Source organism: Papaver somniferum, chromosome 7 (assembly GCF_003573695.1).
Source record: "Papaver somniferum cultivar HN1 chromosome 7, ASM357369v1, whole genome shotgun sequence".
In the NCBI taxonomy this organism is placed as follows: domain Eukaryota; kingdom Viridiplantae; phylum Streptophyta; class Magnoliopsida; order Ranunculales; family Papaveraceae; genus Papaver; species Papaver somniferum.
This window is the reverse complement of record NC_039364.1, coordinates 236,251,975-236,266,468: the sequence shown is the minus strand read 5'-3', so window position 1 is coordinate 236,266,468 and position 14,494 is coordinate 236,251,975. Positions and strand designations below refer to the sequence as shown.

Genomic DNA, 14,494 nt, shown 5'->3' with positions numbered 1-14,494 from the left:
GTTTATATTCGTTGCGTAGGTGTTTTAAAATGCTTTTCAACGGTATAAAGTTTATAAAAAACCGTGGTATAGTTTAAGAGATAAATCGTTTCTAAATTTTACTAATTATTGCCCATAAGGGTATAATTGTAAAAAATAGTTAAATATACTCCACTTTCCTCCTTGTCTTAAAATTTGTGCAAACTACAACTAGGTCATCTTATTAAGGACGGGGGGAGTATAATTTCTTTTCATGTTATACAGAGTTGCATACAGATTTTCAAGTAGAGAATATGTATTCGTTTGAAGATGGGATAAAAAATTTTGATGAAGAAACGTATATTGAAGATAATGGGAACATTAATTTACTTGATAGAGAAAATGATGATGAACTTCATGATAAGGAAATTGCAGCAAACAATGTGAAAGAATTGACGGAAAAGGAAATAAATCTTATTTCTGTTGGACAAGAGTTTGAATCACTAGATGATGCATATGATTTCTATAACCGGTTTGCAGGTAAAACTGGATTTAGTATCCGTTGGCATTCTACAAACAAGTCCAGAGTCGAACCTTTTGAAGTGATAGGACGAAGCTTTTGTTGTTCGCGTCAAGGGCTGCGAGACACTAGAGCTAAGCCGGTTGAACAAAGGAAAAGACAGCGAGCAGATGTGAGAACAGACTGCAAGGCAGTGATGATGAATTAACCAAGTGAGCTAGTCTTCTGGACGACTGAGTTGCTGTTGATTGCTTAACAAGGCGTTAAAAAAAATCAGATGATAAATTATTTGGCAGTTGAGAATGGTGGAGTTAGAAACATCACCAAATGAAAATATTACAAGAGACGTAGAAACAGTAGAAGGCCTTCCAAATAGTCGGGAGTCATTGTGTGATCCGCCTATTGTGAAACGTAAAGGAAAAACACAAAATTGGTTAAAAAGACCAAAATCAATAATTCCTGGGTGAAATGGACAGTTAGATTTTGATACTGCTTAAATGGACAAAAATGTAAAAATAGGCAGGATGTAACCAGTTTCATCGTGCCCATTTTCAAATATTTTTTCTTATTTTTAATTTACACAGGATGTATCAAGTTTCATCCTTACTATTTTTTAAATTTAAGCTAGGATGAAACCAGTTTCATCATTACTATTTTTCTTTTGGCCATTTCACCCAAACTATTTTTTACTCGTCCATTTGAACCGTGATTTAAAAATATTTGGACAAATGACCCATTTTCCGAAGGAAAAAATGGGCAATGAAGTCTTGGATTGACAAACTTAACAGCAAGCGGAAAAGTATCGGAAAAAAAGCAAAAAAGAAATCAAAGGAGTTAACAAGGTAAATCGGCAATTGTGAAAACGATCCTGTTATAACTTCTGTACATTGTCAATCTTGTTTCGTACCTACAACAACACTATTAGTCTTGATACTAGTCTAATTTCACATAGTTATGTTGTTTGTAGTTTGGACACACCAGTGATACAAAAGATGGCGGCACTCAAAACACACAACCAAAGACAAAAAAAAACGTACTTTCGTTTCTCTCATTTAAAGTTTCATTTCAGCGTACAATTGTTTTCGTTTATTTCTCCATTACCCATTTTTTTACGCTTGAAGTTTATGTATTATACTGCAGGCAGGGACGGTATTAGGGGCTGGCTTACCTAGGAACCATAATTTTGGGCATACCAAAATCTTTCAAGGCATACTGATGAAGACAAAAAAGGTTGTTGAATAGCAAAATCAGATAACCCCTTAACCCAATTTTTTTTAATGACAAATCTGCCCTTTACGTATTAGTGTTAATAATCTTGATTAGTGATTAAATATTTTGTTTAGAGATTAAGATAATTTTCAGAATTATAAGAGTTGTTTAGATGAAAAATATGAGGAAAAAAAAATCAAAGTTTTGGTTTGGTTAAGAAGGAGAGAAAGAGAAGGAGAAAGTGAGAAATAATTCTTGATTCAATGGAGGATGAGGAGGGTCATATATCATCTAAAAAACCTAGGAAAATACACATCAACTACACCAATGATTCCCAAATGGCTGATTTCTTAGATTATGAATCATGGTTCGGCGAAACAGGTTGAGGTTCGGCTCACATCTATGAGCCGAATCTACCAATTGATGAACGGTTCGGCTTACTGAATCTGTTTACTGCATGCGCCGAACCTATAATTTCCAATTCCCACCCTTTTGCTAGACACTAGTTCGGCTTATATGAAAGTTTCATAGTAAGCCGAACAACATCCTGAATAGCCCGGAATAGAATCATTACTAATTCGGCTTACATATCCAAATTCGTATGTGCCGAACATAATTTTTTAATTTCTGGGTTGAAATATTGTTACTGGTTCGGCACATATGGACAATATCGTATCAGCCGAAACCTCTTATGTTCAAGGTTCGGCACATAATATGATTATCGTCTGAGCCGAACATGAATTTGTTAATTTTTGGGTTAAAATATTGTTCACGGTTCGGCACATATTGAGGATATCGTATAAGCCGAAACCTGTAAATGTTCATAGTTCGGCACATAATGTGATTATCGAATGCGTCGAACCTGAAGAATAAATGATTCGGCGTGTAACTAACATTAGAGGATAAGCCGAACTCTGTAAATTCGGCACATAACTGTTAAGCTATTCATTAAAACATGAAATTGACGGTGTCCATAACCCAATCCCAGCACCATTAAAAACAAAGTTCAGCACCTTAAATCAAAGGTGTTTGCAACACCATAAAAGTGTACTTAAAACTTAAGAAAAAGTGTACATAAAAGGGCATTTAACCACGACCCCTCTTCTTAGTTCCACGACCACCTCTTCTTCCACCTTGGTCTTCATCTTCCGACGCATCATTACCGGGTTGGACGGTAGCACGAACTTGGCTTGTACCTTCACCAACTTGTCGAGACCTCTTAGTGGTAGGCCTTTGTTCGGGTTCCTCGGGTCCTTGTCCTTTGTTGATGATTGCATCCCACTTGTCGATGAGGTATTTTTGTTCTTCCACGGTCATTGTTGTTTTGCAACCAAGTTTGGCCTTCATTTTCTTCAACATCTCCCTACCCGCGGCAACCTATTTTTCATTTTCTTTAACATCTCCCTACCCGATCCTACGCACATGCAAAATTATTAGCCGATCCTATATATTCGGCTCACAACCGATACCGTCGAATAAGCCGAATCTATAATTATGAACTCAAACATGTATTCGGCGCAAAATGATATCATATAAATAAGCCGATCCTACACACTAGTAAAATTTATGAAATTTTAACAATGATATTCGGCGCAACCCTAATACTATCGAATAAGCCGAATCTAGACTTATGAATTCAAACATTTATTCGGCACAAAACTAGTACTACCATATGAGCCGATCCTATACACATGCAAAAATTCTGAAATTCAAACAACAATTATTCGGCACAAAACTAATACTACCATACAAGCCGATCCTACGCACATGCAAAATTTCTGAAATTCACAAAACATATTCGCCACAAAACTAACACCATCGAATAAGCCGATCCTAAATATAAGTCTCTGTGTCACCAAGTTCGGCTCAAAACGGATTTCAGATATACGCCGAGCCGTTCAAATGCACTTTCAGGGTTCAGTTTCAAGAACAGCTCGGCGCACATCTAAGATTTGTTTTGCGCCGAACCATACCCTGTAACCGCCGCAGAAACATGATTTTGACGAATTAAATCAATCAAACTAATCAAAAACATCAAATACGAGATGGGTTTGTAAAACTAACCTTCTTATTCTCATTTGTGGAGTTGGTTCTTATTCAATCTCTTCTTCCGGTTGATTTTGAGTTTCTTCTTCACTCTCTAAATCTTCTTCTTCTTCTTCTTCAATGGGTTGTTCAATCGCTCGATTAGAACGAGATACTGGCTTACGGCGAACCGTTATATAGATGAGTCTAATCGTCGACTATATTTTCACGAATCAACGATTAAATTTTCGCGATGATACGATGAAAAAAAAGGAAGAAGAAGGGTTCGGCTGTTGTGGAGGAGGAAGAAGAAGGGGTTAGGGATATGAAACTGATTTTGGTTTATTGATTATAGGTTTTTGTATTAGGGATAGGAATAGATTAGTTGTAATTTAGAGAATTTAAGGGCATATAGGTAATTGAACCACCCCATAGGGTACCCCTTATAAGATCACCCAAGTTAGGACTAGTCCTTTGTATGCCTTGAAAGTTTTAGGCATGCCCAAAATTAGTGTTCTTACCTAGGCTGAAGCCCACCCCAAAATTTCTAAAGAACTGAATTGTCCATGTAATTTTCTCCATTTTCAAAATTTAGCCCAGGTACAATTTTGAATTAGCCCATTAGGAAGACATGATTCTAAGAGCCGGAGGTCATTTGAGGGATCAAAACACCGTCCCATATCATTATCAGCCGTTTATTAAAAAGAACGATTTTTTGGGGGCCATAGTTTTTTGGGGACCATGATTTTATTTTGGGTAAAGACATTAGAAGTAAATCTAGGTCATCCCTTATCTAGATATTTATATTAATATCTAAATTACCCTCCTGATTAATTTTGGGTGATGATTAGTTAGTGTTAATAATAGTTAGTGTAATGATTAGTGAGATGATTAAGTTAAAGATAATTAGTGAGATTAAAAAATAAGATGTTTTTTTTTAAAGAAGTAGAATTATTGAGAGAGTAAAGTTAGAGAAGATGAAGAAGGAAAACATGAAAAACGATGGATTTTACCAACCACAACCGGAGGAAGGGTATTTGGGTATCCAGGTATGCTTCAAACTTAGATAATGTTGGTTGAATTGCTCCAAACTTTCAAAAAAAATGAAATTTTTTATGTAGATTTGGGCCAGTTTGGTTATCATATGTCAAGAACATGTAACCGAACACACCTGAAAGTGTAGTTCGGTTACGTTTTCCAAACACACAGGTTACCGAACTCGCTAGTTAATGGAGGTTTTGGTCGTACACTGTAATGTTCGGTTACCTAGGATAAAATGGTAGTTAACCGAACTTTCAACTTAACAATTTATTTGGGTACATCTTGTGTGTTCGCTTAGTTCGCAAACTTCAATGCAACCAAGTTCCCAACCGAACTGCAGGTTAAAAGTAACCTAGTGTTAGAAGTTCGGTTGGTTCGCAAACTTCAACATATTTTGCGAATCAACCGAACTGAGCTTATATATGCATATATGCAATTAGGCAAACGTTCGGTTACTACGAAATTTATTTCTTGGCGAATAAGGTAGAGTTCGGTTACGAAGCTTCAAAGGTAGAGTTCGGTTACAAAGAAAACTTAACATTTTTGCGAACGAACCGAATTGTGGACTTATCATTATTTTCGTAAACTAAAGTTCGGTGATATCCTTATTTTGCGAAGGAACCGAACTTATGGACTTGTGTTGTTCTAATACAAGGAGTTCGGTCAAAAGTATTTTTTTTGCGAATCAACCGAACTCTGAGTTCGGTTAAGAAAAATTAATTCGTGATAACCGAACTTTTCTCTGAAAAAAAATCCTCCATTAAACCTCTCTGCAACTTCCATTTTCAACTCATTTTAATGATTACTTCTCATTTATTCAACCAAAAATGAATGACAAGTAATGGGTTTGTGAGAATATCTTTGTTAATGTTTTAAATTAAGCTATATATATAGAGGTGGTGGTGGTTGGTGGTGGTGGTAATCGGAGGTGGTGGCGGTAATCGGTGGTTGATGGTGGTGATAATCGAAGGAGGTGGTGGTGATAATCAGAGGTGGTGGTGGTGGTAATCGGCGGTGGTGGGCGGTGGTGGTGGTGGTAATCAATGGTTGGTGGTGGTGATAATCGGCGGTGGTGGTGGTGGTAATCGGCGGTGGTGGTGTGAGGAGATGGTGGTTATATATATGTAGATGGTTATTAGGTTGATTTTAAATTAAATTAGGTTAAGGGTATGTTAGTCATTTCAATGCTTTAGGACACCCCTTATAATTATAGGGAAGGTGGCCTAATAAAACCATGGTCCCTTTAAAAAATCCATGGTCCCTAAAAAAAAATCATTCATTAAAAATCACTGGTTCTTAGAATCAGTTATTAAATGGGCTCACCTGCTATGACACAAAGTTAGATAAACCGTCAATTGCTTCACTCCTTTTAGTTCTCTTACTACTCATGTATACTGTATCAATTAACTAGCAAATTGTGAAGAGTAACATAACGTCTCCCATTTCTTGGAGTCTACTTAATGAGTTATGCTTAGTTTAAAATTTCCAACAATAGTTCACTGCACCACTTAACTAGATTATCACTGCTTAATGTTGGGTGCAATAATCAAAAACAAGGAAAAATCAAACAAACAAAAGTTATTGATACTTAGCTCCTTTATAATGGAAGTGATCGATTTAATGAAACGAATGAGCTCCCTATATTTCCGCAACATCAACAAGGCAAAATTTTGGAAAAACAGAGTGAGTCACGTGTTCAACACGTTTCCCTTAAGACATTAGCGCCCGGATACACTCAAGAGTGATGATATAGACCTCACAGGACGGATATCTCCAGGATAAAACACCCTACTACACCTACTACTAGCATATGTAGTAGATGCTCAACTTGAGCTTGGCAACTCCGAAAAAACCGTTAAGGAAAATCGCGAACTCTTAAGAAACGCTATAAAATATTTTCTCTTAGGGGTCCCTCTAAAATATAGAGCAACCCCTTTCTCATAGATTTTACAAAAGTAGTGAATTTCTTTATATAATGGAATAAAACAATTTAAGAAGAAAAACTCCCCGATGTGGGACTAAAAGGTTTATATAGTTTCTTAAAACTACTAAAAATTGGAAACTCCACGATGTGGGACTAAAAAGTTTCATTCACAAAATAAAACAATAAATTATAATTTTTTATTAAAACTTTACAAAATTATTTTTTTGTTAATCGTTTTCCAACAATCCCCCACATGAATGAAAACTCAATAAAACATGAAAACACAGATAGATGTTGATAAATCAACATCCCAACCTCACGATCCAAACAGACTGATCGTGCAAGTGTTGAAATCATACTAGTCATTTATACGTCCTCTCCCTCACACAAAAGTGTGTTGACCCCAGGGTCATACTATGGATTGCATAAATCATAATAGTATTGAGAGCTTTCATCTTTAGTTCTCACATGGTGAGACTATAGGTATCTTTCACCAAAGTGAAAAAGCATGAACTAGTGAACCCTTAGTGACCTTTAGGTCCTAAGTTCCAGTAATACCAAAACCATCAAACGAAAATCACATAAAAGCGCAAGAAATACCATTTTAGGCAGAGGTGTCCATGAGGTCTTGAACCTTTGCTTAGTGAGATATTACCGGAATTACTTGCTAGAGACAGTGAACTATGTCTTGAACTGCCAGCATTTGATGTAATTCGTGATAACAACCACGGGTGATATCTCCAAGATTGCTGCCAAGCTCGTGCCGTTTTGTCCAATTTGGCCCTGGACATATCCTGTTTCTCAGAATTCTCTAGAGAATCAAAGCTCATATTCTCATAGGAAGCGGCCCACTTCCTCATTCAGATAGGTGAGTTTCCATAAAGAGTGTTACTGCTACACCCCATTTCAATCTTAAATTGAAACTATATAACTCATTAAGACTTCTTAAAAGTCGTCTTTCACATGCAGTCACACTATCACGTCTACACCACAGGGAAGGGACAGAGAATAAAATTCTCTGATAGTGTTTACCTTTACCCACCACAAATTAGTTGTCTCATTCGAAACCTTGATCTTGGGATCTCCAGTCAGCAAGGTTGAGTATCCTTCATGGCAAGTTTAATTTATGAGCCTAAGCCCCTTCCCCCTCGATGCATTTCTAACTATCTCTTGGGATAAACCTTTCGTCAAAGATTGCGCGATATTCTCCTTGGACTTTATCCAATCAATGGAAATAACGCCGATTGAGATTAGTTATTTTCAGCTTTAGCTATTATATCTTGGCTAACACAATGTATAGATATAGCTGGCACAGGCCTATGCCAGAGAGGAATGTCTTCTAAAAAGCATCTTAGGCACTCGGCCCCCTCTCGTGCTTTATCTAACTCAATATTCTCAGATTCCATAATGAATTGAGAAATATATGTTTGTTTGTAAATCTTCCAAAAACAAACCCTGATGCTAGAGTGAAACATATTCACTCGTAGACTTAGACTCCTCTGAGTCAACTATCCAGTTTACGTCACAAAGTCCCTCAAGGACAGCAAGATACCTTTGATAAATCAAATAAAAGGTAATAGAGTATTTTAGGTACCATAATACTCTACTCAGTGCATCTGAATTCTATTGCTCTGGACTACAATTATATCTACTTAACTTACTCACAATATAGGCAATGTCTGGACTCTTACAGTTCATTAAATTCATCAGACATCCTGTAACTCTTGAGTATTCAAGTTAAGATACTCTATTACCCTTTTTTCTTGAGTCTACATGAATAATCATACGGAGTACAAGCAGGCTTACAATCACACTGATTGTATCTCTTAAGCACAAATTCAAAATAATGACAATGACAAAGACTACATATGTTAGATTATTTTCTAATCCTCATCCCTAAGATTACATCAACAAGGCCTAAGTCTTTCAAGTCAACGTTCTCATTCATCGCATGTGTTTAGTGGAATTAATCACATCTATGTTTGTATCAAGTATAAGCATATCATCAACATACAAGCATACAATCACACATGTATCCTTAACAGGTTACTTGTAAATATACTTGTCAAACTCATTAACTTAAATCCACTACACATTATCATATGATCAAATTTTCCATGTCACTGTTTACGTGCTTATTTTATAAACCATACAAAATTTTGTTCAACTTACAAACTTTGTCATCATAACCTTTCACTACAAATTCCTCAGGTTGGTCTATGTAAATTTCTTTATCTAATTCACGATTTTAGAAAAGCTGTCTTAACATCTATCTGATGTATCTCTAATTTGTTTATGACAATAATAACAATTAGCATCTCAACGGAAGTAAATCTCGTCACATGTGAATAAGAATCAAGGAAATATACACCTTCTTTTAGTTTATAGACTTTAGCTACCAACTTAGCCTAATATTTTTCTACAGTTCCATATACCTAATGTTTCCTCATAAAGACTCATTTACATCTCATGGTCTTATTCTCTGGAGGTAAACTATAAACCTCCCAAGTCAGGTTCCGACGGACTGAGTCCATTTCACTAAATGAAGCTTCTTACCAGAATGGGGTTTCAGTAGATATCAAGGCTTCTTTACAAGTCCAGGGCTTAGACTAAGCTAGGCATGTTATGAAGTCGGCTTCATAAGAAGTCTCAAGTCTAATTATTTTACTTCTCTTAGGCTCAACCTTAACTTTATCTTCCTTTAAGATAAGTTCTGAATATTTGAAAATAAATCTAGGGGATCAACAACACATCTCTAATGAGGTACAAGTTTAAGAATAAACATGTTCAAAGAACTCAGCATCCCTAAATTATGTAATAGTATTCACAAAAAAGTCAGAAAAAATCACACCAAAGTCTGAAAAATCAGAACACAACCAAAAATCTATATGTAGAAGTATACTCAGCATATCTTATATGAAGACACAATCAACATTTTTGGTTTCTATCTACTTCTTTTAGGAAGACGAATGGAAAACTTAGTCAAACACCCTCACACTTCGACGCATTCATAAGAAGGTCATCTACCTATCCATAAATCATATGGAGTTTTATTTGATCCTTAAGGGTACTCTATTCAGGATATACTAGTTAACATGACTGCCTCCCTCCCCCCCCACCCCCCACCCCCCCACAAGGCCGCAGGTAATCCTGAACTAATCAACATGACAATTATCATCTTCTTAAGGATACATTTGTTATGTTCAAGGCTTCTAATTGGTTTTGAACTTCAAGTTTATACATCTTACGGCTTCTAAGGCATCATCCTTATCCCTAAGCAAGTATACAAGACAGTACCTCGTACAATCATCTACGAAAGTTATAAACCATCTTTTACCACAGTGATTTTGGGTTGAACTCATGCCATCTAGGCCTAACTGAATTAATTCTAAAGGCTTAGAATTACTTTGAACATTTGTCCTAAAAGGTTTTAAAGCATATTTGATTCTTCACAGATTTCACTTTTGTGTTCAAAGTACAAACTAAATTTGGGTACGCAGCCTATGCTATCCAGTTAAGCATTGACTTATAAGTTTACGGTTACAAGCTTACCACATAAAACAATCAATCACATAAAGAAAGCACAAGAATCAACTATGTTCACATCATCAGATTTTTCCGTTAAGCTTATATAGACCCAAAGTCCTATAACTCTTGCTTAAAAAATAACTTCCTTGTTACAACAAGTTTTCCAGATTCAATTAAGATCTTAAATATTTTTCCATCTTACAATAGAACAAGATACAAGATTCTTGCATATGCTTGGAACATGAAAACTTCATTCAATGTGAGAGTATTACAGATATGAGCTTCTGCTCGACCTTTTCCTTTTATGCAACCTCTATTGCAGATGAGTTACTCAAAAAGAGTTTCTCGACATCCCCTATCCTCTGATAGGAGGTGAACAGGTCTCTGTTTCAACAAACATTCTTGGTGGCTCCAGAGTCCACCTTCTGGTCTCTCACATTGGTTGTTAAAATAACTTCCGACATCATGTGAATAAACTCGTTATAATTTGTTTCAACTAAATTAGTATTAACTTTCTACTTATTAAGGTTTTATGTTGTCTACACTTTACTATCGTATGACCCGGAATTTTACAAACATAACAATCACCCTTAATTAAAGTAACGTCGGATTCAGTTTTACGAAACATACCTTTCTTATGAAGACTACGGTTAGAGTTTTGTTTGATATTCCCGTCTTTGTCAGCTATGGAAGATTTGTGTTCATCCACATGCGCCTGGTAGCCATGTTCCTTTTCAATTTCATGTCACAATCTTCGTTTATACTCTGACCACGGACACGGTAATTTCCCAATCACCTAATACACCACATCTCACAAACCTTAGTTCCGAAACGGAAGATAAAATATGAGTTTTGAAGATAATATCTAGATTTACAAACTTCGTTTGAACCACCATATCAAAAAACTCATGATTGCCCCATAAAAAATACTTTAGTTAACAACAAAAGTTTGCCCGTCAGAACTTTTCAGGAACATTTGTCTGTTTTGTAAAATATCAAAAAAATACTTTTACAACTCCAAAAATTCTAAAAGTTTACGTGGGTAACTATAAGGATGTCTACTACGTTGTGTCAAAAGGGTTCATCGAAATTCCTTCTAGGTTAAGAGATAATCTCGAAACTCTACGGCTGACCAAAAAATTATTTTTGTTTTTCACTCCACAATTAACATCCATGATTCACAAACCAACCAACCATTTTCGATTATTACAAATTATAATGTCTTAAGATTGTTGGGTGCAATAATAAAAAATAAGGAAAAATCAAATAAGCAAAAGTTATTGATACTTAGCTCCTTTATAATGGAAGTGATCGATTTGATGAAACGAATGAGCTCCCTATATCTGCGCAACAGCAACAAGGCAAAACTTTGGAAAAACAGAGTGAGTCACGTGTTCAACACGTTGCCCTTAAGACATTAGCGCCCGGCTACACTCAAGAGTGATGCTATAGCCCTCACAGGACGGATATCTCCAGGATAAAGCACCCTACTACACCTATTACTAGCATATGTAGTAGATGCTCAACTTGAGCTTGGCAACTCCGAAAAAACCGTTAAGGAAAATCGCGAACTCTTAAGAAATGCTATAAAATATTTTCTCTTAGGGGTCCCTCTAAAATATAGAGCAACCCTTTCTCATAGATTTTACAAAAGTAGTGAATTTCTTTATATAATGGAATAAAAAAATTTAAGAAGAAAAACTCCCCGATGTGGGACTAAAAGGTTTATATAGTTTCTTAAAACTAGTAAAAATTGGAAACTCCACGATGTGGGACTAAAAAGTTTCATTCACAAAATAAAACAATAAATTATAATTTTTTATTAAAACTTTAAAAAATTATCTTTTTTGTTAATCGTTTTCCAACACTTAATTGGTTAGCTTTATAATTTTTCCCAACCCAAACACAAATATATTGAAAAGGGGACAAGAGCCAAGCAACATCCCAGAAAGACGAAAAACGACAGTGTAACAAAAAAACCGCAGCCACCTCAAAGAATGATACTCAGGGAAGAACTCTCGAGTTAAAACCTAATTGATACGTAGAAAGAAAAAAGACAACATGTCACGTCGCATATTACAATGCATTTATGATTATTGCAATTGAAAAAGCAAAATAGAGTATCTGTGGAAAAAAAATTTAGCCCACCCAGACATAGAATCCTGGTTCCGTCGCTGACTGCGGGCCCAAGCAAAGGTGCTTTTAGAGAACTCAACAGCCATCAACCTGAAATGTACAACCACCAAGCTGAAATGACTGAGCAACATGTAACGCCAACAAGCAGGTCTCTAACTTGGATACAAGAATACCATCAGATGGCAGTCGACCACTTGGATTTTTTTTTTTTTTTTGAAATGAGCAACTGGTTTCTCTTTCAGTTCAAATTTGTCCATTGATAACCACTGAAACTGTTCAAACTGATTAGCCACATTGAAATCCTTGTCTTATTTGAATTAGAATTGAAGTTTTTTTTGGTTCATATCATCATTCCATTCATTGTATCTGCATACTGGTTCATGATGTGTTGGGATACCAAAGTGCTTTTCATTGAAATCCCTGCCTTCATCTCTGTAATATTTACATGTCATTAACAGGACAAAGCCATACAATATAAGGAGAAATATCGTTTGTCGGCATGAAGTAGGGATAAAAATCTTATCATCAGTACGAAAAAAAGCTGGAGACGGAAATAGAGTAATTAATAAATATTAATTAAGTTTGAGGACCTAATATAAAGTATATATTTCTTAACAGCTGTCACCAGTTATAATTTCATAGAAAGAAACAAAATATAAAGATGATTCACATCCGACGGTGCTAAGGTTGCTACCTTATAAAGCTTGCATGCACTGTCGTGCGGGGTAGCAGTGTCCATGCATCTTTTGCACTGGGTAAGACTATTCCTGAAAAGGACATTGTGATGAATATTCTCGGATCGCTGCTGTTTAGATACGACTCTAAGAAGCATGCCATCGTTGAGGGAAATAGCCTTGATAATCTCTCCAGAAATACGCTGGTTGGGAAGCTTAATATCTTTGATCACGAACATTCATCCAAAACTAATGATGTTGTGTTCAACACTAATGATTAACTACTAATCATTGATATTAGATTCTAATTATTATGATTAACACTAATGAAATAAAGACATTATTGTCGTGATAAAAATACGGTGGATAAGGGGTTATTAATTTTACCACATAGTGACTTTATTTTATCATTACCTTGTATGCCTCAAAAAATTTGAATATGCCTCAAAACAAGATTAAAAGAGCATTGATTGCATCAAATAAAAATTTGAATATTTTGATTCCAAAGAGCTAATAGGGAAAATTCGTAATTCCCACACCTCACAGGGAATGACATTGTGCAACTCTATTACTAAAAGAACTTGTAATAGCTTTCTAGTAGTTTAATAAATGCTATGCTTCAAAAGAAAATAAAAAAGAAAAACTAAAATACTTGTTAGCCGTACTTAAATCTTTGTGATTAGATTTGTTTCAGATGAGAAAAGCCTAAGGCCGATTTCATTAATGCAAGTAATAAGATGAACATCAAAGTGGGTGCTTTTTTTTCTATGGAAGATGTGAATCATGTGATGTGATGTTGAAAAATACAAATTTTATCATCTCCTCAAGGCAGAAAACAACGTTGCTAACGGGGGACTACTATTTGTTTAGAGGTACACCAGAACCCATATAGCCCAAAACATCAATGGGAAACGAAGTGGCACACCCCCAAGCAAGAAGAGTAGTGAGTTTAAGGTTAACCAGTTTAAAAATTGGATTGCATCAAATTAGCACCAACGCCTCCGTGTCTTCAGTGGTGTAGATGATACCACTAAAATACCTTCTTTTTTTTTTTTTTTACCGCAGTACTTTCCTCACAAATTTTAGTTTGAAACCATGAAGAAGTGCAGGTAAACAAACCTCGCTAGCAAGCAATGTTCCGTATAAAATGTAGTTAGAACGCAGGTTTGGCTAACTTGCTTCTCAGATTTCTGCTAAAGATAGTGATTCCAGAAGAGTTCACTTTCTGAGTCTGACGCCAGTGGTTTTACAACTACCAAGGAGAGTTAAAATGCTCTCCTTTCTGAGTATGACGCCAGTGGTTTTCCAGAAGAGTTAAAATGCTCCAGCACCTCCACGTCCTGATGTATTACCCGCAGGCATTGTTCATATGCCTCCACTAACACCTCATTGGGGACAACCAGCAGCTAGCAGGGGCTGTTCAAAACACTTCCCCAGCAACAGCATCACATCAGATCAGCTTCCCACATGTTATAGTGA

At 35.9% G+C, this 14,494-nt stretch overlaps 1 protein-coding gene across 1 annotated transcript; it reads left to right on the top strand.

Moving 5' to 3' along the window:
- Positions 1-272: 272 nt before the first annotated feature.
- On the top strand, positions 273-686 carry LOC113296174 (protein FAR1-RELATED SEQUENCE 6-like). Its single transcript, XM_026544502.1, has one exon. The coding sequence runs from the start codon at positions 273-275 to the stop codon at positions 684-686; it is 414 nt and encodes a 137-aa protein (XP_026400287.1).
- Positions 687-14,494: the final 13,808 nt, after the last annotated feature.

Coding starts and splice junctions, on each gene's coding strand:
- LOC113296174 (XM_026544502.1), top strand. CDS start 273: ATGTATTCGTTTGAAGATGGGATAAAAAATTTTGATGAAGAAACGTAT.